Source organism: Cottoperca gobio, chromosome 1 (genome assembly GCF_900634415.1).
Source record: "Cottoperca gobio chromosome 1, fCotGob3.1, whole genome shotgun sequence".
NCBI lineage: Eukaryota > Metazoa > Chordata > Actinopteri > Perciformes > Bovichtidae > Cottoperca > Cottoperca gobio.
The window spans coordinates 5091136-5114197 of record NC_041355.1 but is presented as its reverse complement, the minus strand read 5'-3'; the positions used below and the strand labels follow the sequence as shown (position 1 = coordinate 5114197).

The 23062-nt window shown below is 43.5% G+C and overlaps 1 protein-coding gene across 1 annotated transcript in view; it reads left to right on the top strand.

The window, feature by feature from the left end:
- The window catches only part of lrba (LPS-responsive vesicle trafficking, beach and anchor containing), a 169979-nt gene that overhangs the window by 143135 nt on the left and 3782 nt on the right, over positions 1–23062 (top strand). The window contains 9 exon segments of the mRNA XM_029434539.1: positions 3288–3455; positions 8852–8941; positions 10814–11006; positions 12129–12194; positions 13850–14005; positions 16756–16923; positions 21099–21136; positions 21138–21201; positions 21522–21718. Coding sequence (XP_029290399.1) covers positions 3288–3455; positions 8852–8941; positions 10814–11006; positions 12129–12194; positions 13850–14005; positions 16756–16923; positions 21099–21136; positions 21138–21201; positions 21522–21718 — 1140 coding nt within the window.

Sequence of the window (23062 nt, the reverse complement as noted above, 5' to 3'; positions counted from 1 at the left end):
ACATTCAAGAAGAGACATTAGAGAACCATTTGAATACTGCTTTTGAAAGGCAAAAAACGGAGGTGAATGATGTTCTTACATTGGAGAATATTCCAAATTATTGTTGCCATTGGAACCAAGTCACAGCGCACAACAAAGGGGACCCCCCCTATGCTTCAAAGGTGTACTTTGTCAAACCCTAAACAATAGAAATGTGGGATTCCAGTGACTTCTACCCCCTATCAGCATTTACATAAAGGCATGCTAAATTATTCATTAATTATCACAGAGTCCCCTGTGGATGGGGATGACACACACAATGGCTGCTAATTGGCCCATCAATAATCCTGCCGGGTTCTCCTAAAGTGGCACCAGATCCCACCTCAGGAATCTGCTATCTGCCCCGACCTTCTGCCTCACTGTTTCCACGGTGCGGCGCCGCAGAAGGAGAATCTCCTCACCTGCTCACCTGGAACATTGTTAACGGGGTTGTCGATACATGCCTCACTTCTGTACGTTACTTTCTGCTCTGTCCATCAAGTGGCATAAATTCCTCCCCCCTGAAGTCTTCAAGTTAAACGCACCGCATTTGTTGCCACCGTTGATTTGATCAAAATTCTCAAGTGTATAATTAGAATTACGTTACTGGAGTCTGTGTTTGTAAACGTAGTATGCTGTGGTGATCTGAGGTGATGCAATGGATAAGGCTGCCGATACTCTATATTTGGCGCCTTCTGAAGATGTTGAGCTTCGTAAACGGGTCATAAATATATAATTAAGTTTTAAGAAAGAAGGTGAAATAATTTCCTCAAGCAGCTGGGCGCTGTAGTTATACACATGGTGCTCAGACAGCTGAATTTGATGAGCGAGTGAGGACGGTGACTCAAAATAAACTACAGTACCCACATTCAGGGTAATGACGTAACATGCATGTGGCTCATTGATGATTTTTTAATTTTTATATGGATATTGCACAAGAGGAATGGCACAGATCAATTTGTTGTTGACGATATAAAGAATACAACCATATTTATTCTTTAATACTATGCTTGCTCTCTGAATGTATCGCTGCAAATGCGAATTCCCAAGTCCAGTCAAACATTGAGAAAAGAGTTCTCCCTGCTCCTCACATCCCAACCTGATTGTTGTCTGAGGGCACTTTTTGAAAGATCTTTGTAGAACTGAGATCAAGGCAGTTGACTGTATCCCCACAAGCGGAAACAGATATTCTTTGAATCTCTGAGATCCTCTGAGGTTAAATTCCTGCACCTAGACTTCAGTCACAGCGTACCGCTGAGCCTTTTGTGAGACGGACAAACAAATATAATAATACACAGCTATACACTTCCAGCACAGCACACACACACTCTCACTTACTCTCTCTCTCTCTCTCTCTCTCTCTCTCTCTCTCTCTCTCTCTCTCGCTCTCCCGCTCTCCCTCTCCAAATGGTACATGCAAGTGATTTCCATAAAGGCGGGCCTCTTGAGAGGGAGCTGCAATAACATGGCTGCTCTTTGTTTCCCCGAGCTGATTGACAGTAGATTGCAGCCCACATTAAATGCCCATCAGGCCCAGCTTTAGTTTTAGAAACAGGGGAGCAGGAGCCCGTCAAAGGTCAATCTTAGCGCATAATGAACTGATCTCTTTCTGTCTCTCACACACACACACACACACACACACGCACACACACACCGCTCTGCCTGCTATTAAAAGTGAGCATGAATAAAGAGGGTTTCCCTGGCTTATAATGTAACATTAATAAAAAAGGATTGCCTTATGACACAAGCCTTTAAAAATACTTAACACTCTGAATGTGCTGATGCCGGAGGCACCGATAGACACGGAGTCTAGACTGTCTGAGACTCTAGAGATGTTCTGTTTAATACTAAATGTTTGCTCTGTTTTGTTTTAGCATTACCCCGTAGGTCAGCCCTTAACAGAACATGTTGTCAAGTGACTCACACACACACACACACAACGGTAAAGAACAGAGAGATTTCTCTCCCATCTGCTAATTTCGTCGACTCTACAGATCTCAGAGCAGTAAACCATCCAAACTGGTGATAAACATCTCAAAACTATATACAATTTTAGTCGAAGTACACAATAAAAAAAACTCAATCAAAAATATCTCAACACCAGGGAGTGGACGTACAGAAACGATAATACAAATCTATAAACGATCTAATTAAAAATGGTTATGTGAAACGCTTTAAAAACACATTTAACAGAAAGTTGCGTATAAGCGTCGTATCTTCACATTCATACTGTAGTTTGGACAGCTATCGACACAAATCAATAATATTTAGCAGCTACACGTGACGTGGGGATGATGATGATGCTCCTTCTACATTTGGGTTGATAACAAAAATGTATTAACGCAGTAATACTGTGTTACTTTGAACCTGAAGGTCTTGTATTTTCCAAAGAACGTTTATATTGTTAAGCTTCTCATCAGTTCAGATTATGGAATTTTGCGAAAGGCATCAAAAATTCAATCCGTGCTCAAGTTGCGCTTAAAACATCATCATACCTCCAGCGCACACAGACTCCTCTTTGTGCCCGGGCTTTCCTCCCTGATTGAAAGTTGTAATTAAGAGAGTGGGGAAGAATTAGATGCAGAATGAGCTGTCAGAAAGTCACATTTAAGTGAGGGATGCGTTGGTCTCTGCAGTAAAAATTTAAATGATATAAATTGCCATTTAAGTGTAGCACAGGCTAATGTTTTGTCACAAATTAATGTGACACAAGGCAGCAATGACAATCAAGGGCTGCCTCATTCTAATTTGGTCGTGTTTAGAGGGCTTTTGTGAGGCGACAGCTTTACACAAATTAACACAATTGCCTGTTTTTATGAGGAAACCATAAATGTTTTTTCCCTCCTTTGCCGGCTAATGAGGAGAGAAAACGGCTTGTATCTCAGCGTTATGGCGACGCAAGAGACGTCTGCAGAAGAGCAACACGGTGCTCTTATCCGCCCACAAGCAGCAGAGAAAAGAACAAAGAGAGAGGCTGGAATGGCTCCCTAATGAACTACAAGACTTCTCTAATGTTTTGATGTTCCCATATGATCAGATATGGATTTACTCTTGCTTTTTGCTCATTAAAGAAATCATTGGCAGATCGTGTCACAGGAACAATTAGAGCAGTTCGCCTTTTCTCCGAGGAATTCATCTTTTGAAGGGGCATTAGTGAAAACTGCTGCTCAGTAATAGGACGAGGAACATGTTTTTGGGGAGTATGGTGTGTTAAACGTTCTGCATCTGTTGACATTTATAATACTCGTGATCCTCTCCTTCATTTACAGGCTCTGGAGAGCGAGTTCGTGTCCTGCCAGCTCCACCAGTGGATCGATCTGATCTTCGGCTACAAGCAGCAAGGACCTGAAGCCACCAGAGCGCTCAATGTTTTCTATTATCTGACCTACGAAGGTGCAGTCAACCTGAGCTCCATCAACGACCCCATGCTCAGAGAGGTGAGGCAGTCCATGCGTATACGAGCAGACACATTTTAATACTCATTTACTGTATGCGCTGCTGATTTAACTCCCTTGGCAGATAATGCTGAGTAAGGGGGAAAAACAGCAAATTACAGTAAGTACACTTGAGCGTTAGCACTCTCAAATGGATGCTTAATCTGACTATATTATAAAAGCATCTGTCCATTCAGTGCATTTGTATTTCAGGGATATTTGTGATGCCATTAGCCATGTTAAATTGGTTGCAGAACGGCATGGGAAAGCTAAGCTAACAATCTACTGGCAGGTATTGCTGAGCAAAGCCTTTCCCATGTGTGATACGTCTGAAAGCACTCCAACAAGTGTTCCACTTTAACGCCTTAAAGCCTCCTTCTTGGCTTTCATTCATTATTCATACAACTCACTTTGAACTGCTACACACACACATGGTACACGTGCCTGCCGGAAAGCAACCACACAAAACACCGTGCCGAACAGAACAACACGGCTAGCTTGCCCACAGACAAACAACTGACAACTTCACCAGTCTGCACTAAAAGGCTGGTAGCCAGCAGCGGGCCAGTTGACCCGGCTCCCGTCAGCCGAGGGCTTTGTTTGCTAATTGTCTGACTGCTTGTGTTTCTTGTCCTACCAATAGGGATGTTGGACAGAACAATAAAAACATGAAGGGCAATCGAAGAGCGCAGACCTCCACCAAGGCCGTTTCCATAAGAGAAAGATATTGCGTGTATCCGCCCGGTGATTTGGATCCGCTCAAATTGAGTGGGTTCTTCCTTGGTCCATGCTACAACATTCCCCAAATTTCATAAGAATCGGGCCATTAGTTTTTTGTGTAATCCTGCTGACAAACAAACCAAAAAAGCATAACTCGCCCTTGGCGGAGGTAATAAGACTCGAGTTGTAATAAAACCAGATTTATCCTTTAAGTAAATCTCCTCTTAGCATTGAGGCTTAAATGGAGACGAGTTGAGAGTACATGAAGCGGCCGAGGCGAGCAGCCGTTTGCCTCCACTGTGCTGCTGCCCTTCATGCTCAGTGACTGGAGCATCGCGGACACTAGGGGTAGATCATTGATTTATCACCTCATTCACCCTAATTCCCATCCAGATGTGCTTTGGCCTTTAGCTACACACACACACACACACACACACACACACACACACACATACACACACACACACACACACACACACATACATGTAGATTCATTACCAATGTGCACCAGCCATTTCCAGACTCAGCCCATTACCCATTCTTCTGGTTAACACACGACCACAAAATTGGATCACCGGTAGACCGCTATTTGTGCAAAGCTATTCCAGTGACAATGGGACTGATAAATCTGCACACATGCTGGGCGCCGTCAGAGGCCGGTGCATGTGATTTGAAGTGGTATTGAAATGGCTCCTCCTGCCTTCCTGCTTATGACTGCAGGAATGCAGATTTTGCTTAGAATTTTATTGTCAATGTAAAATTCTAAATGAGTTTTTTTGACGTTAGTATAACTATAGTAAATAAAGCGCAATAAAGATTATTGCCTCATTTGTTTTTAAAGTATTTATGTTGTGTGCACTGGGTTAGATTTTATGGAAAATATGCTGCATTGTTTTATAGCTCAAATGAAAGAAAGTACTACTTATTTTCATCGACTTTTATGGAAAACATAGGATGTTTGTTTGCATGAATTGGCCGTGACATATCGCGGTTTAATTGGCGATTAAATTGATGTTTTTAAAAATACCACACATGCCATATTTAACACATGAAATAATTTCATCATACGTATGTGTAAAAAATATAAATAAAGCAGCGAAGTCTGTTCAGCTCCCCTTCTGACGCTGGGAGTCCAATCTGCTGCCTTTTAACCTTTCAAAAACACCCTCAGTCTGAGCGCTTTAATTAGTTAAATAAACCAAAGCAGTGTTATCCCTGTGAGCTAAGCCAAAGCTCTCCTTCAACTGTGTTTGTACGGAAGGAAGCATGTCCCTGTCTGTGCAGAAGGTGGAAACAGAGTTCCAGGCCTGGGCCTCGTCATGGCCGAGCGCTGGGGGTGGCTGAGGGCTTTGGGTCTGAAAATGTCCCCCGAGTCTGCCATTACTGAGTGACAACTGTTTCAGCCTGAGCTGTGGTCTGGGCCAGGCTAGGCTGCATTAGGACAGGCCCCGGGGCTGTTCATTGTCAGGGGGATGGGCCACAGACGTGTGTATGTTTAGGTCGGAAAAGGTAGTAGATTGGGGCAGAGAGTTCTGTATTCCTGCCACGCTGTTTGGCAGCAGCTAATTCCCACCGACCCCAACCTCGCACACACACACACACACTTTGTATAAATCGTACCTTGATATGTTTGTACATACACGTGTATGTATACATGCATCCATTGGCATGTGTATACCTTTGTATATTTATGTGTGCTCATCAGCATAAATGCACACGCTTGAGTGTTTATGTGTACATTTCTGTTCTGGGAGAGAGTTTGGAATATCTCAGCACAGATTAGGGAATGTTGTGGAGACCACTGCTGTGTTTTTCAAAACCATGATTACTTCCTGTCCTGCCTCCGCCGCAAGTCAAAGCGTACCCCCTCCCTCCCTCCCTCCCTCTCTGAGAGAACTGCTGTGTGTCTGCAGATGCATTCATGTGTGTGCGTGTGCATGGCATGCATGCACATCTGTGTTGCCTCTCGGTGTATAAAGAGAAACACACCGTGTGTTGCCTTCTCATCGCTGCACAGGGCTTCCCCTCTTTCACATGTGATTATGGAAAATCCCACAGCCTCTCACACCAGCGACAAAACACAGAGCCCCGTCTGAATTGTACAGCATTTGCGTAATTCGGCAGAAGACGGGAAATATACCCACACGGGTGAACTCGCTTTGACACTCGGCCAAAGTCACTCACCAAACACGAGGCACACTGGTTTATTTTATTTGGAGAACGTGCCCTTCGCTGTATTCAAAGCATTTGTTTTCCACATTTTTAAACAGTATGAACATCTGAAGAGGCAGAGTACCCCGCCACGTTGCTTTTCAACAAAACAAGGCCATTGTGGTTATTATTTATTCATAGAGTGAGTGTTATTGGGTGCATTTGCATAAAAGCAGCATGTTTTACATGGAGATCCATCTTGTCAAGTGGCTGAGTAAATCAAAGGGCAGGTTGGGACATCTGAGCCGAGGGCGTCTCAGCCATTTAAATGTATAGAATATAGAAAACCTTCATCAGACACGGGCCAGCGCTCCCAAAAGAGATTGGCCTTGTGGATGGCCCCTCATATAATCACCTGAGCATTGCATTGGCATATAGGGATAGGACATGCTGACCTAGACTCAGCTACTTTCCAACGTTCCACAGCCTCATAAATGTCAAGAGCTGAACTTAATGAAGATAGGTTGAGTGGCTCTGAGGAGTCTCATCCTCACATTAGCTTAAGCAAAATGCTCCGCTCTATAGGCAGAGGAGAGGGGAGGCACTTTGACCTTGAATGATGCACTGACGTCCTCTCACTAACAGACTAAGTGTGGATGAGATGGAAAACGTTGAGATTCTCCGTCATGATCAGGAATGAGGTCATGTGCAAAGGTGAACGTTGATATCGTTGACTGAACAGATTAGCCTTTTATTTAAAAACATTTTTAATGTTTTTAACACACCAGTCTTCCCCACAATACTTGTTCACGGAGGCATCTCTGTCAGGAATAGCATGCTTGCACACATGCATGTGTTTCAGGTCCTCGTACAGTACAGGCAGTTTTGAACACCGAACCTCCTCCTGCTAACAGTTTTAAAATCTCGTCTAAAAACAAAATCCTAATCTGATGCATCAAAAAGGCTGAAGATTATTAAAGGTAAAGAGGAAAAAGCCAAAACTATCCGAGTTAAAAAGGTAGAGAGTTGACTGTAAAGTAATTGTGTCTGGACTGTACGTGTAATTGTTTTTTGGTGCGTGATTGCTTGGCTGTAAACGCTTGTAACAGACAGTGGAGATCGCTCCTTCTCTAAGCCTCTCTGGTTAGTTTCAGACAATGGCTATGAGCAGACTAACTTCCCAAACCCTTTTCTCATGGAAATAGCATATGCAGGCCTCAGCCATGAGCTCATTCTCACAGGCCTCGCCAAGTCAGGCTCCAACGTCTCGGCCTACACAAGCTGTCACTCCCACACAGCCAGTCATAGTGCACACCAACATACTGACGGGTCTGTCATCATTTTGTGTTGGCCATTTTCTCTCTGCCTGTCCTTTTTCTTTTTTCTTTTTATATATAAAACATCTATCAGACTGTGTGATAGATTTTCTGCTTAAATGTTGTTCTACAAATTCCCACAGACACTTATCTTTTGTTTTCTGTCTGTTGTATGTTTCAGAGGTTGTTGTTGTTTGTACAGTTCCTGCACATGCAACGCTTTTATTGTGTAGATTTGATCTGGGATATTTATTGTTTTGTTTTTCATCGCAAACCTTTTCTGCTCCCAGCTTATTACCATTGTGTTTTGGACTGGTGGGCGGACATAACAAGCATTTAGATCTGCGCAAATGCCATGGTTATTTAAAAAAAAAACATTTTACAAACGTATAAACTCATTGAAAAAGTAATGAACAGATTAAACGACAATGAAATTAGCTAGTTGCAATCCTTGATGCTAATAGTATGATATTGTAGAGTATGGGATACGTTGGTGTAGGCCTGTGCAGCGACACACTGCTGCGGTGGGCGTGCTTCATCCCGTGCTAGTTGGCCTGACAGTGAGCTGTGTGATGATGTCCAGAGGCTGCTCGGCCGGCGTCTGCTCTGACATTTATGGTCCTATACCTCTTCATTAACACCATCTAACCAGCCTACAAGCCCTCCTGTCCCGGCCCTCCTGTCCCGGCCCTCCTCCGATTCTGTGTGTGGTTTTGGAGGATAAATTGGTGTGTGTGTGTGTGTGTGTGTGTGTGTGAGTGAGAGAGAGTGTGTGTCAGATGGTGAGAAAGTATGTTTATATGTATGACATGTGTGCATGAACACAAGTGGACTCATTTTACCCCACGCTGCGCTGGTGTTTGTATTCATCTCTTTGTTGAGTATTAATATGAGATGCGATGTGGGGCAGGGAGATGTGAGGATACAAACACTATTTACAGTGCTTTTACATTAATGTGATGTACATACATTACCATGTTAGTTATTTTATTGTGCTGTAAATGGATTCTCAAATTCCCCGTCACAATATCTAGCACTTTTAAAGAGATAGAAATGTTCTTCCAAATAGTCCAGCCCTCGTATGATGAGCAGTCTTTTTGCATCTATTCCTTATTGTTACATTATGCACCTTTTTATGTTTGCCTTTTAAGTTTTGAGGAAGAAGATGTAAGACTAACTACACTCTTTCTGTTTTCTGTTTTCCCCCCTCAGGCTGTAGAGTCTCAAATTAGGAGTTTTGGACAGACCCCCTGCCAGTTGCTTATTGAGCCACACCCACCCCGAAGCTCAGCCATGCAAGTGGTGAGTAATGTACATACAGTACAATCTTAGAAACACACACAGACCCCTTTACCTGGAGTCCTTTAGTCTGAAAATACTACCATACAGTACGGGTCAGAAGCCAGCTGAGCTACAGTATGAAGCGTTGTGCCGCCTGTTTAATGCTGTCTTTGACTTCTCGTGTGCCCTGATGTAACTCTGCACTCTGCTTTGCTTCAGATAAGTTTTCTTTTTACATTTCTCACTCGCTCTTTTTTCGACCTCCCTTCTTTCTCCGTATTCGTCTGAAACTGTGGGAAAATAAAGCCTTGGGTTTGAAAGCATCTCCTCTCTCATCATTAGAGAGGTGTGTGTGAAAGGGAAAGATCACAGGCATTTGTGTGCATGTGTGTTTTAGTGAGAAGTACTCGGGGAGAGGCACAGCTTTACGCTGGAAACCTGGGTCTGTGCCAGGTTTTCTACCTGAGCCGCGAGCAAGACGAGATCAGCAAAGGAGGGCAATGAACAGCAGCAGTGAAGTGACGGCTTTTTAAGGGCCAGGGAGTGCAGTCAGTGTGCCTGCCTGTGATGGGCCAAGGCCCCATGAGTCCCTATTAGTGTGGTGTCCCTGTGGCGCTGACAGCTGCCTGTAGACCACCACCCAGCGCACACATGCACTCAGACACAAACTCAGGCTCAGGCTTTGAATCCGCCTCAGTCATGCGCAAATTCCTATGAAATGTTTTTATTTTTTACTCCGCCACATATAGCTTTCAAACACAATATTCAGACGGCATTATTCAAACACGTTTCTAACGCTCCCCAGCCCTCCGCGCTCCTTCAGAACGCCCCTGTTCTCGTTGCTTTCACGTGTTCACGCTCCCTACTTTCTCTCCATCCTCCTCTCATGCGAGTGTGTTGTCAGAGTGTCGGCCTCTGCCCATGCTGGTGGTAATGATACTGTCAGTGCGTCTGGTTAGCTGTCAGACACACCGGATTTACTCAGGTCTGTTCCCGATGTTAACACTGATGTTCTTCTTCTTTACACGCAAGGAGGAAAATGGCCTCGTGTTAGAGCCGCTTAGTACAAACACTTTGGCTCTATATGAGCTCCTGTCTAACCAGCGTCTGAGGAAATGTCTGTTTATGTTTAAGTTTAATCTGATGCAACTTAAATTCATATTTATTTTGTACTTGTTGTGAACTAGATTTGTTTTGTTATAGTCGGTTCGATGGTCATTTCCTTGGTTTTATATCTTTGTGAAGTAAATGTTTCTAAGGCTTGGACTGTTGGTTAGAGAAAACCATTTTTGAAAACGTCACCTGGGTGTGATCGATTAATCGTAAAGATAGAAGAGATGAACTGATAAGTATAATGTTTAGTTGCAGCTGTACTCAGAAGAATGATATTGATTTGAAGGAGTATACAACCTTGCTGTGAGTTCACTGCACTCTGTGTACTCGAGACGGACTCCAGACATGTTTTTTATACTCTGGACATTTCCAAATGATAAACTGCATGTGATATGTTTTTCCATAAAACAAGTTACATTACCTTATAAAGATTCTTGACGCTACATCGACTCCACTTTAAACTCTGCACATGCATCACTCTGAACAGTGAAAGGAGACTTTAAGAAGTCTTTGAGATTCTTTCCATTCCTGATTTTCCTGCATCGCCGTTTCAAAAGCGATCTCCGACCTCCAGCTCTTTTTCCTAACCTGTGCTACTTAATTTCCGCTATCCTGCTCGAGCTTCCTAACTTTCTCTCTTTCCTTTTCCTCCCTTTCCCTCTTTTTTCCCCTCTTGCTAACACCGGCTGCTTCTATCGTCTTTTTGTTTTGCTGTTTTTTTTTTCCTGCCGCTCCTTTTTTTCCCTGCGTCCCGTTGTCCGTCGTCGGGGGCCTGAACAGTATCTTCTCCTGCAGACGCCGCTGATGTTCACGGAGCAGATGCAGCAGGATGTTATCATGGTGCTGAAGTTCCCGTCCAACTCTCCCGTGACCCACGTGGCGGCCAACACCCAGCCAGGTCTAACGTCCCCTGCCATCATCACCGTCACCGCCAACCGCATCTTTGCCGTCAACAAGTGGCACGGCCTGACAGGTGAGACGCGTGTGTCCACAATTTGTTCTGTGACTTTTACGCCACTGTGATTCTGCATTAGATTAACCTCGACGATATGTTATGCAAGTATATACGATGTTTCGCTCCCACTGAATCATTTTCATATTCCCTCCACACGAGTCAAGGAACTGGCCCAACTCGTCTCCATGGGATGGACGTTGATTTGGGAGACAGTTGACTGTGTCTGCTGGATAGCAGTATCAAATGTGACACATGCAGCAGCGAGCATTAGGTCTCACGTCCACCTCCATACATCAGCCTCTCACTTCACAAAACCTTATTTACTCAGCATTCATCTGCTCCCCCCACCCGCCCCCCCGGAAGAAACAATAAGTTTGATATCTATGAGGATGAAGGCTGATCCGTGCTCGCACCACACACCAGACTGATGAACCTTAATTGGTTTAGTGAGCTGGTATAATAAACAAGATGTGTGCTGAGGAGATGCAGCTGATGGTCATTGCACATAGTTAATCAACACTTTATTGAACATGTTCTGGTTTTGGACTGTTGATCTGAGAAAATGAGCATTTTCAAACCCAATCATCAGTCGATGAATGATGGCGTGCGTCAGACAAAAAAAAGCAATTTGAAGACGGCAACTTCGGCTCTGGAAAATTCTGATAATGATTTTTTTTTTTTGACTATTTTCAGACATTTTATAGTCTGAACAATTAATTGCTTAATCAAAAAGAATGACTCCGTTAATCAATAATGAACATCATGAGTTGCATTCCTACATCCAACTGTGTGAGCAGCATTCTTTACCAAAAGGCTGAAAACAAATCTTAATACAGGGAAGTCTGTTAGTACCATGTTTTCAATCAGTTTATCAAAATACGCTTACCGCTTAAGCCTCGGTTGAGCAAATAAAATGCATTTTGTAGCACATAGTTAGCATAAAGAGTCATTCTCTGTGGCCTTGGTAGCTCTTTGACATAATGGATGTCTAATTTGCGGGAGAAGTCTTAGGCCAGCAGGTGACACTGTGACTTTATGGTTATAATTTCCCAGTGTGGTTATAATGAACTGAACGCCAGCATCCACTTCACAAGGTCACATGATTACAATATTAATCCAATCTGTCTTCTTCTCTGTCAGGTCATCAGAGCTCAACGGTGCAGGACCAGCAGTACCAACTTCCTGTGGAAATTGACCCTCTGATAGGTAGGCTGTCATTTACGACTGTGAAAGAGTCCACGCACGCATGCATATTCTTTACGTAGTGTGAGCATATATATATATATATATATATATGCATGAAAGGATTTCTTTTGTGCGTATTTTTTGTATGAATCCTGCTGGCATCTTTGCGACTCATGGCAGTCTGCAGCGCCGTGTCCCTGGACAGTAGATTAGAGTTGTTTCTCAGCCTCTGCCCCAGTTCACTCCTCATGATATAGGCCCTGCTCTCACACTAAACCATTTGCATGCAAATTGGAATGCAATGAGCTGTGGCCTAGGCCGGCATTTCATCATCAACTCCCCCTCTTTCTCCCTCTCCATCGTCCCTTCCCTCCCTCCCTTTCTGCATCCTCTTTGGTTTAATTTGAGCGGAGGGAAAGGACGCGTGTCAATGGAAATGAATATGAATGTGGTAATAATGTGTGATTGAGAATGCACGGCGGACGGCTGTCAGGACAATATGGGCGCCTCTCATCCTTCACGACTTGTTGATGAGCAGGAGAAGAGTGCCGAGCCGCAGTGATGTATGGGATGCACTGGTGGAGCAGGGAGAGACGAGCCACTTCTATCTGCTCCCGCCTTCGCCTCTTCGTCACTTTGCTGCAGCCTCTCACAACCTCACGCACATCTGCAGGGGCGGCTGTGCTTTCCCTGTGAATGTTGTGGTCACCTTTTAGTCTCACTAGACAATTTCCACACATTTCTTTTTCTCTTACCGCTTGACTCCTGAATATAACCAGAGTTTAGTCTCACATATTCATCTTTATCTGTACGCACAATATGCGTCTCCTTCACTGCCTCTCTGTACAGGCAGTGCAGTCCTCAGTATTGAGCTTCGTAGTGGTTCGGTGTTATCGAAAGCAAACTTTTCAGGCTAATTCTATCCTATAAATCTTTAATCTCGTTGTTGACATTGTTGTTTTCTCATATCTTACATTTTGCCAGTGTTTTCCAACACGAAAGCATGAATAATGTACCCATGTAATATATTTTTGTGTGTGTTTCGGGGGAGGTACACGGGGTTTCTGTGCTTGTCGGTGATATATTTACACTGTTTGCATTCCAGGAGGAGTCTGAGCTAAACACAGTAAATTGAGGATAAGTGTTGAGCCGCCTGTGGCTTTGGGAAATGTTAAAAAAAAAAAATGGGTTGAATTATTGGTTGTAGCAGGTATGCTGGACTTTCTCAGTATCCATGCTAGACGATCTTCTCTTGACACCTGTTCTCCAGTGCTTGTGACCCCCACCAACTAAGAAACACTCACCACGATGGACATATCCCTCTAGGAAAGAAAAGATGCCACTTAGGGAAGAGAGAATGTCTATAAATTTGCTTTCCGACCAACCGTTGGCTAAATAACAACCAGGGTGAATTTGCGGTGTGCGTTCCGACTTGAAATGGTGCGCATGTTTGGTGAAGACTGAGCTCGCTCTATCATTACTCTTCCACTCGCACGGAAAATATGAAGTCGCGTAAACTTAACATCCAGGATGTTTTATGTATTCTCTCGCAAATCTTCTTTGCACTGAAACTTAAGTGACGGTGCATTGGAGTGCGGGCTGCTATATGTGTGTGTTGGGTCATAGATGTAATATATCTGTGTGTGTGTGTGTGTGTGTGTGTGTCCCATCTCCAGCCAATAACGTGAGCAGTCACCGTCGTCAGATCTCAGACCTGCTGGATCAAAGCATTCAGATCAGCTCGCAGTGTTTCATCATCACAGCCGACAACCGCTTCATCCTCCTGTGCGGCTTTTGGGACAAGAGCTTCCGGGTCTACTCCACCGACTCAGGTACCGTATAATCCCGATGCACTTCATCACGATCACAAACCTCGGGAACGCGATATTTCAAATATGCCACGTCACGTCCTAACAATTTGGTTCCCGTGCATGCGTCAGCCTTATTTACATGCTATAAATGTGTTGCTTCATATTTAACTTTGTTCAAAAATAAGGCAACCATCTTGTTAACCCATCTGTCCCTGTGTAATTTAGGTAAACCATATGTGGAGTCTTAACATGCACATTTTCACTGCCACTAAACTCTTGAGGGATCTTCGCTGCAGTGTTTTCATGTCTCACTCACTCAAAAACCTAAATGCAATAGTTGAAAACTTGTACTTTAAATACAGCCTCTACTTCTTCTGCTCGTAAAGTTCCCATGCTCTCTACACTTTATGGTCGGAACAGAATAAACGTAATCCAAAAGCTTCCATCTCGCTGCTTGGTCTCTGACATATAATGGCATGAACCCCCATCAGCGTGTATTTTTGTCATATGTAATTCTTGCTCTAAAATCAAACTCTAACCGGCACATTGTCATGAAATGTACTGAGCACTACGCAGAGCACAAACGCTTCCTCATTGAGCCGCTTCACAAGCTTTCCTCCTTTTTACCCACAAGCCAAAATGTCAACTCTGAATATAAGATATCTGATAAGCAAATAATGCCATGAAATTTGATTTAACGAATTCATGCGATTAAAGCGATAAACCTCTTCATGTTAATAAGCCCCATGGCCTTTCCTCTAGCACCATCCTCAGGACAAATGTTTCACTTTTAGCTCCACTACTAATAACTCTCCTAAGAAAGACAAAGAAATCATCAGTGTGTGCTTTTTTTATTTGGTCCAACACACTCCTGCATAGAGTGCAATGAAGACGGCAGCCTCTAGCAGCCGCTAGTTAACTTCAGATGATACAGTCTCAGCTGCGTGCCCCGCAGGGAGTGCTCTGCTTTATTGCACCGTGCTGAATTGTATTGTAGCTGTACCGGTGGGATTGATATCAATTTACACAATTACTTGCAGTCGGGCTCTCTTTGTTTTATCTTCTTATTTTCTTGCCAGTTCAAGACGCGTCTGCCGTCGATGGTTAATTTTCAATTGTAGAGTTTAGTGATTTCTTCTAGTATAGTAACTGTAAAGTCATAAATACCTGATACTTGAATAAACTGTACACCCTTTCACAGTGGTATTACTTATTCCTCAATACCACGGACTTGCTAGATATACTTGCATGCAATGCAGACATTTTTACACACACACACACACACACACACACACACACACACACACACACACACACACACACACACACACACACAGGTCAGGGGTCCTAAATGAAACTGTCTGAAGCTTCATCTCTGTACGCCGCTGCTCAACTCTTCTAGCGATACCTCATTCAGAATCCTACACGCATGTATACAACAGACTCTGATTCAATTTCTATAGGCCAGGGCCTCCCCGTCTTTAATAGAGGAGGGGAGGGAAGGTGGGATGGGTGCACAGAGATAGCTCTATTGTGCGACTGCCACCGGGGGTGTGCGACTGGAACGTGAACACAGTTTAATCGCACACGCTCAACAGCTGCCACCGAGGTCCCTAAAGCCCCCAGGTTAAAGAACTGAGGGATTTTATCAATTACAAGACTTGATTGGTACACGTGCGCACAACACATAGCCTCGTACGGCTGCGTGCACACACATCCAATTTCATTTGTCTGTGTGCATGCTAGTGTGTGTCTGTGAGCGGCACGAGTGTGTGTGTGTGTGTGTGTGTGTGTGTGTGTTCACTACGAGCTGCATGGTAGCCATTATCGCTGCAGCCATCATTACTTATTGTCAGTGTTTATAAAGATGTCAAACATTTCACATCTTTGATGTCTCTGTTCTTCTTTGGAAGTTCAGTCAGTGACCCGCCTTGTTTCATGACAACCCTCGTCTTTGCAGCGTGATACAGCTTCATTATCTGATGGACAGTAATTTTTGAAACCCAGGCAGAAATGTCATGTGTTGCAAACTATCCACTGTTTGACTGCAGAGGTCACACTACGAGGAGCGTAATGAGTATTAGACAGCTAGACAGTGGAGCTGTGGTCTGGAAATCTGACAGCAATTAGCCTCTTTATATATACACATGGAGCGCACACTGCTTGTGCACGGGCACACACACACACACACACACTCATACACACACAGTTGGAACAAATATTTATTCTTGTCTGGGAATGAGTAGATGTCTGATGTTGTGTGGATCTTGTAGAACTACTAGTCTTGCAGAGAGATGATCAACGCACACACGGCGAGGGGCTCCAAAGAACTAGCAATACTTTAATTCTCAGTTGTTGTTGTTGTTTAGGTGCAATAAGAGCGTTTATTCCCTGACAGAAGTTAGAAAAAGGGCATTTTGGCATTGAATATGTTGCAGAAAGAATTTATCTTAAAATCCAAAATAAAGGAATTAGAGGCAGATTCCTTTTTAGATGTACATTTTTTAAATTACGTAATAAAATGTATTAAATTAAGTCGTATTTTAAAGTTTCCGGTGATTGATTTTTGGTTCCTTTTTTAATTTAGTCTCCTTTTATGTTTTATGTCTTGATCAGATCCCTCTTGAAAAAGAGATTCTTAATCTAAATGCAACTCCTGGTTAAATAAAAGATTATGAATCTATGCGTTACAACCCTATCTTAAATAGTTTGAAACTTGTAATGTATTAATAAATTCAGTTTCTTGTTTGGATATTTGTGTGTTTTTGCAGGCAAACTGACTCAGATAGTGTTTGGGCATCGTGACGTGGTGACGTGTCTGGCTCGCTCGGAGTCGTACATTGGAGGAGACTGCTACGTGCTGTCAGGCTCCAGAGATGCCACCCTGCTGCTGTGGTACTGGAACGGGAAGCTCAACAGCATTGGAGAGAGCCCAGGCAGTAAGTACACAAGCAAAGCAGCTCGATATGTGAGCGCACACACACACACACACACACACACACACACACACGGGGTATTCTCTGAGTGCTCTCTCTCCCAGACAGTTGTGACTGTGTGATTTACGGCCTCCCTCTGTAAAGTAACAACTAGTTTCGTCTGACCAGGCCAGGCCTCCTGCATACAGATTGGATTTCGCAGCACTGTTGCAGCAGGAACAGCTTTCGATAATGTGTTTGAGATTGTGTGTGAGTTTCTGTGAGACCAGATATAGTGTGTGTGTGTGTGTGTGTGTGTGTGTGTGTGTGTGTGTGTGTGTGTGTGTGTGTGTGTGTGTGTGAGAGAGCGAGAGAGAGAGAATCTGTCTTTAATGTGAGCGAAAGTGAGGGCCACTTAGAGACGTTAAATGTGATGTTGGGGGTCGTTGGCCAGCACATGAAAGTTCACCACCATCCAAGGGCCACGGGGTCACGCTAGTCGATAAAAGTGAAAAATGTCATGGGCCTCTCTTACGTTACCATAACATGTGGCATTAGCCATGATCAAAGCATCGCACACACATTGCTCAGCCCTTAGCCTGCTCGGTGCTAATTTGGTCAGCTTAGAATGGCGTACATGTTGTTAAGTGATCCATTACAAGTGGGCTGAAATTTATGACAAATTGAGATTTGGTTAATAAGCCACATTGGTTTTTGATTTGGGAGACAGCGTGTCACTTACCTCGTATACAATACTGTATGATGTGTTGGAGTCGAGAAAGACATCTTCTTATTCCCACAAGTTAATTCACAGGGATTTTCAAACTTCATATAAAGAAAGGATAACATTTTGTGTTCATGTTTTAACTTTCTGCTCATGTATTAGCATGTTTTTCTTTTTTTGATCACTTTATTTTACCAAAAGAAGGTCCACTTTAAATGCAGGCTGTGCAGCGTAGAGTGTATTGTGTTTGCTGACGTTTCAGCAGCAGTGACTTCTCTAGAGCCTTATTTTAATCATGCTCAAATTTGCATTTCCTTACGGGAGAACAATCCATGTTGGAAGGTTCCACGAGGACTGACACAAATCACAACATCTGTACTGTAATTCATGTATAAGTATAACAATTTCACTGCATATTTTCTAAGAAACTACCGTATTTTGATTGATTTATGAAATGATTTCATGCCTAAAGGGGTTCTCTGTTTGAACATACCAATGCATGTGCTGTGCATGTTCTAGTAAGCGTGTGTGTGTGTGTGTGTGTGTGTGTGTGTGTCAGTATAACCTCAGTGGTCTCAGTGCAGTTACCACACTGTATCTGGGGGAGCAGACAAAGCAGTCGTCATCCCGACCCCTTACCACCACAATGTGATGCTCCATTGCCCCAGACCGCAGGAGACTCTCCCAGACATGAAGCTTTGCAACACACACACACACACACATACACACACACACTCTCATGTACTCACAAAATACATACAGACAGCAGACTCTTTATTCCCCTTCCAAAAACGAAACGCTTCAAGATTAAGTCTGCACACACGCGAATGAGAGCACATGCACACACACACACACACACACACACACACACACACACACACACACACACACACACACACACACACACACACACACACACACACACATTCCTTCTCATGCATAATGCCCTGGGAACATCCCACACACTTCATAAGCTTGACACAGATGCCTCTGAATGGCTGATAGGCACATGTACACATTGACCTATGCACATTTGGTTCCTGCTGCAGGCACATGTTGTTGTCGTGCACAGCAGCAGAGAGATTCCACAGACACCAGCGCCATCTGCTGGTTCAATGACACCTCTATTTACAAGTTATACCCTGTTTCTGTTTTAAAGGAAGCGAACGCACTAAAATGGTCTTTAACCAAATTTGAAAAATAACTGTAAATTAGTATCTCATGATTGGTGTACATAGTTCTCAGGTGCACACAATTGTATTTTTGTATATGTACATGTTTCTTTATCTACAGTATGTTTATCAGACACACACACACACACACACACACACACACACACACACACACACACACACACACACACACACACACACACACACACAGGCACATGTAGTTTTGTGGTTTAATAACATTCAAATTGAGTCTGGATCCAGTATCAAATCTGCTTATGGAATTCTAAATCCTCATTGTTCTCTTATTGAGGTTTAGCTTTTAAACAACAACTCCTAAAACAAGTCCTAAATGCAAACACATTGAAATACTTTCAATACTTAGATCTTTGCAGCTATATTACACATTTGATTCTTAGCTAAATGGAAACCTGAATGCTTTGTAGGTGAGAAATCTACTGCTTTGAACAGGATCCAAAATGGAACACACACACACACACACACACGCGCGCGCGCGCACACACACACGTCTAGATAGCCGATACCCTCCTCAGTGTCCCAGCGTTAGTCATATACAGGTATAAGATTGTAATCAGATGTGGCGCTAATTCAAACCAAATGGCAGGTGGAGGCTTAAAAAGGTTAACTGATACACCAATATATCAGCTTTATTGATCTTCTCTGAGCAAAATCCAACATCATGCTTTAATCCACAGGCTTGTAGGTCATGAGTTTGGCTGACATCCTCAAAGTCACTGAAAGCCGTTAACTAAATGAAATGTAGATGTTTGGGCCGCTGACCTGGTGTGACCAGAGTTTACATCAGTGTTGAACGTCGGGATTTAAAACCATCAACTGGCATTACTTAAGTGTGATGTCACTTATGAGTAAAAGTTGTTTTTGTGTTGTTTGATATTTGTTGTTAGAAATGTTGAGTTTTGAAACTCTTTCCAATTCGTTATTTTAACTTTTAGAAATGGCTGACGTCATCTTTACAAGCGAGTTTAGCTCGTTGTCCTCTGGTTTACTTTTCTACACGAGGGTTCAGTGAACAGTATGGTTCATATAGAGTCTTTCTGCTAAATCTAATTAAGGTTTAATAGTAGCTGTGGCTTTTTGGGAGAACGTATCTGTCTTATTAGTGAACTTGTGTTGAGTTTTATGTCGTATAATTGAATTAAAGAGAGAAAGTGCTCCAACAAATTCTGAAGAGTTTGGCCAAGTCGGCAATAAACTACACTCCTATTTTAAAAGTACTTAAAACTACTCGACTAGCTTCATATTTCACTGGCATTCACTGTATGACAGCTTATGATATAAGATAAGCTGTCCAAGATGAGACGTGGACCAAAGGACTCGGGTACAAAACACAATAACACACATGAATACATCAAGTGACAACAGGAAGCCGAGAGTATGCATCCCTAAAATGGCAAGTTCGCTTTAGGCTGAACTTGACCTGTAACGGCAAAGAACACGGGGTCACTAAAGTCGAGACCCCCTCCCAGAGACATGAAGCCCTAATGAACTCCACACTCCAGTTTACTACATGCACACACACACACACACACACATGCACAGATCTGCTGTTTTACATCACAGCTACATTTAGTTACATGTTTACACTTTGGCCAAATGTTCTGATACAGCGTCTGCCTGCAATTAACGCATCTACATCTGTTCAAATATAATAAAGAAACAAACTCCATGCTGGTGTGCACATGCTCGCAGACGGAGAAGACAGACGGAGAAGTAAAAGGGCGATTTTGTTTTGTCGCTCGCCCAGACAGCTCAAAACAAAATCACACAAACTTCATGACTTGGACCATAACTTACTCTCTCTCTCTGTAGTACAGCAACATCTGGATCCAGTGAAGGCAGTCGGGGGCAGAAGGTTTTAAATATAGGGAGAGGCAGGAGGGTGACAAGTGCTAGAAAGGGAGAGTGAATGAGGGGAGAAGTGCATGTGCAGGATCACAGGCTCAAAGCCTTTGCAACAAGCTTCTGTACAAACATGGTAAAATATAAAACTAATTTCTTTTGAGCTGAAATAATTAACAACCTTTTGACATTGTTTCCAGTCACATACGTTACTGTGTGGTTGTTCATAACGCTTTATTTTACTGGATTGATTGCCTTCATCTTCTAAAGCTAAAGTTATTCTATTACTCAGCACTGACCAGAGGAAGGATTACATTTCTCTTGCATGTCACTCCCTCTAGTGACCAACAGTGGTACTGCACTGTTTTTTTTTGTGACGCTGTGTTCTGTAATATACAAATCAATTGTGTTTGTTTTTATCCCAGCAGAGTTTACCACACCGCGGGCCATCTTAACGGGCCACTGACTGTGAAGTGACATGCGCAAGTGTGTGTGCAGAGCTGGGTCTCGTCATCAGTGGCTGCAAAGGTGCGATTGTCGGTCTTTAATAATGTGTCCAAAATTGAGCTGCAACTAACGATTATTTTCTAGATCTGTCGGGGTTTTTTTTTTTTTATAAATGTCATAAATGTCTTTAAATGTCTTGATTTGTCAGTTTAATGTGATATCAAACCAAGAAAAGCAGAAGATTTTCATATTTGAGAAGCTGAAAACAGCATTTTCTGCCATTTCTTGCTTAATTAATCCATCAAAATTAGTTGACTAATAATCGCAGTTAATATTTAACAGCAACACTGAAGTGAATCAGTCTGCTTCTCTAACTTGAGTTATCGTCGTGTCTTATTCAGAGGGTCCTTGTCTGATCCATTCCATGAATGGTGACCTGCTGCGGACCCTGGAGGGCCCCGAGCGCTGCCTGCGGCCTCGTCTCATCCAGTCCTCCACTGAGGGACACTGCATGATCTACTACGACAAGGGACACTTTTGTAACTTCAGTGTCAACGGAAAACTGCTCGGCCACATGGAGGTGGAAGACAGCATCAAGGTGAAGGAAATTCAATATCTGTGTGAGCGCGCGCGTGTGAAAGTGCACATGTATGCCTGCACCACATCAGTGTTCCAAGTCCTCTCGCTGATTAAAGGCTTTCTAACGGTCTGAGATTTGAGAAAGGTAAGGGTCTGCACGCCTCGGGGCAAAGTGCGGCGTCACATCTCTTTTATTCCCTTTCACACGCATGCACCAGAGGAAATGGCCCTTTTGATCCACAGCCCCGCTGTCGGGTCAAATTGCGTCGGCGGCAGTGGTGGAGAACATTCCAGAGGAGCGGTCAGCTCTGGACACCAGCACCATTAACTACCCTCCAGCACAAGACGACACATTCCCCGTTTCCCACATTTCCTCCCTCGTGGTTAGAGTGACACAAGATAGCGGCTACTGCCTTTGGTTTCCTGACCCTTTGTTTCCGGTTTGGCCTGGGAAATGTAAGCTAGCTCTGACAGACAGCCGCACGCCTGTTTCCCATTAAGAAAGCTCTCATGCTCAGGCTCCTGACCTGCCAACCGGCTCGCTCCTACACAAAGCCCCGAATATAAGTTGTATAAGATGTGATTAATGAGCACACGCAGACGTGATGGATTGTGTTAACATCACGGGGAAGGTTGCAAGTGTTCAGTTTGCAGGTTGCAGAATACTTTATTGTGTCTTTAAGGGAAACTAATGATGGTTTTAGACGCTGGTAGAGTTTCCCAGAGTTCCTTCTAAAGCGGCGAAGCTGTGACTTGGGAACAGTTTGGACCGCTGCCGGGCTTGTCAGCTCCTCTCTGCCGTTGTAAATTCCAGCCATGTCATATGGCATTACGGAAATCCTAACATCTTGGAGTAAAGCTGTGAGAGTTTCAACCTCGCTTAGCTCCACCCCCCCCCCTTGGACGGAGACTGGAGTATTTAGTGCGCTCATGTACATACCAGAATCAATCTTCTCAGCCCTCGGAGCCTCAGCACGGTATGACTCCAGGATAAATAAGTGTTTGTCCTGGCCTGCAGTATCCACTTAGAACGAGAGAGAGAGAGAATGTTTGCACTGTAAATTTCTAAGGGTCTGGAGTCGGAGGTTAGATGACAGGCTAACAGTCGGCATCCTAGTCTAATAGCAGCATCGAGTGACAGAAGCCATACTGAATGGATTACAGTCTTTTAAGTACTAGTATAACTCAGGCAGTGTAACCATTCCAGGAGTTTTTTCCCTGCCTTCGTCCGTGTAACGGGGGGATTAACAGCGCCATAAATTAAACTTTCTTACCTTCCCCAGCCTCAAAATCCACCCACCGTTCCCTGAAAGAAGTAGGAAATATGTGCATTAAAAGTGCATGTGTTTCTGCTGGAGTCATT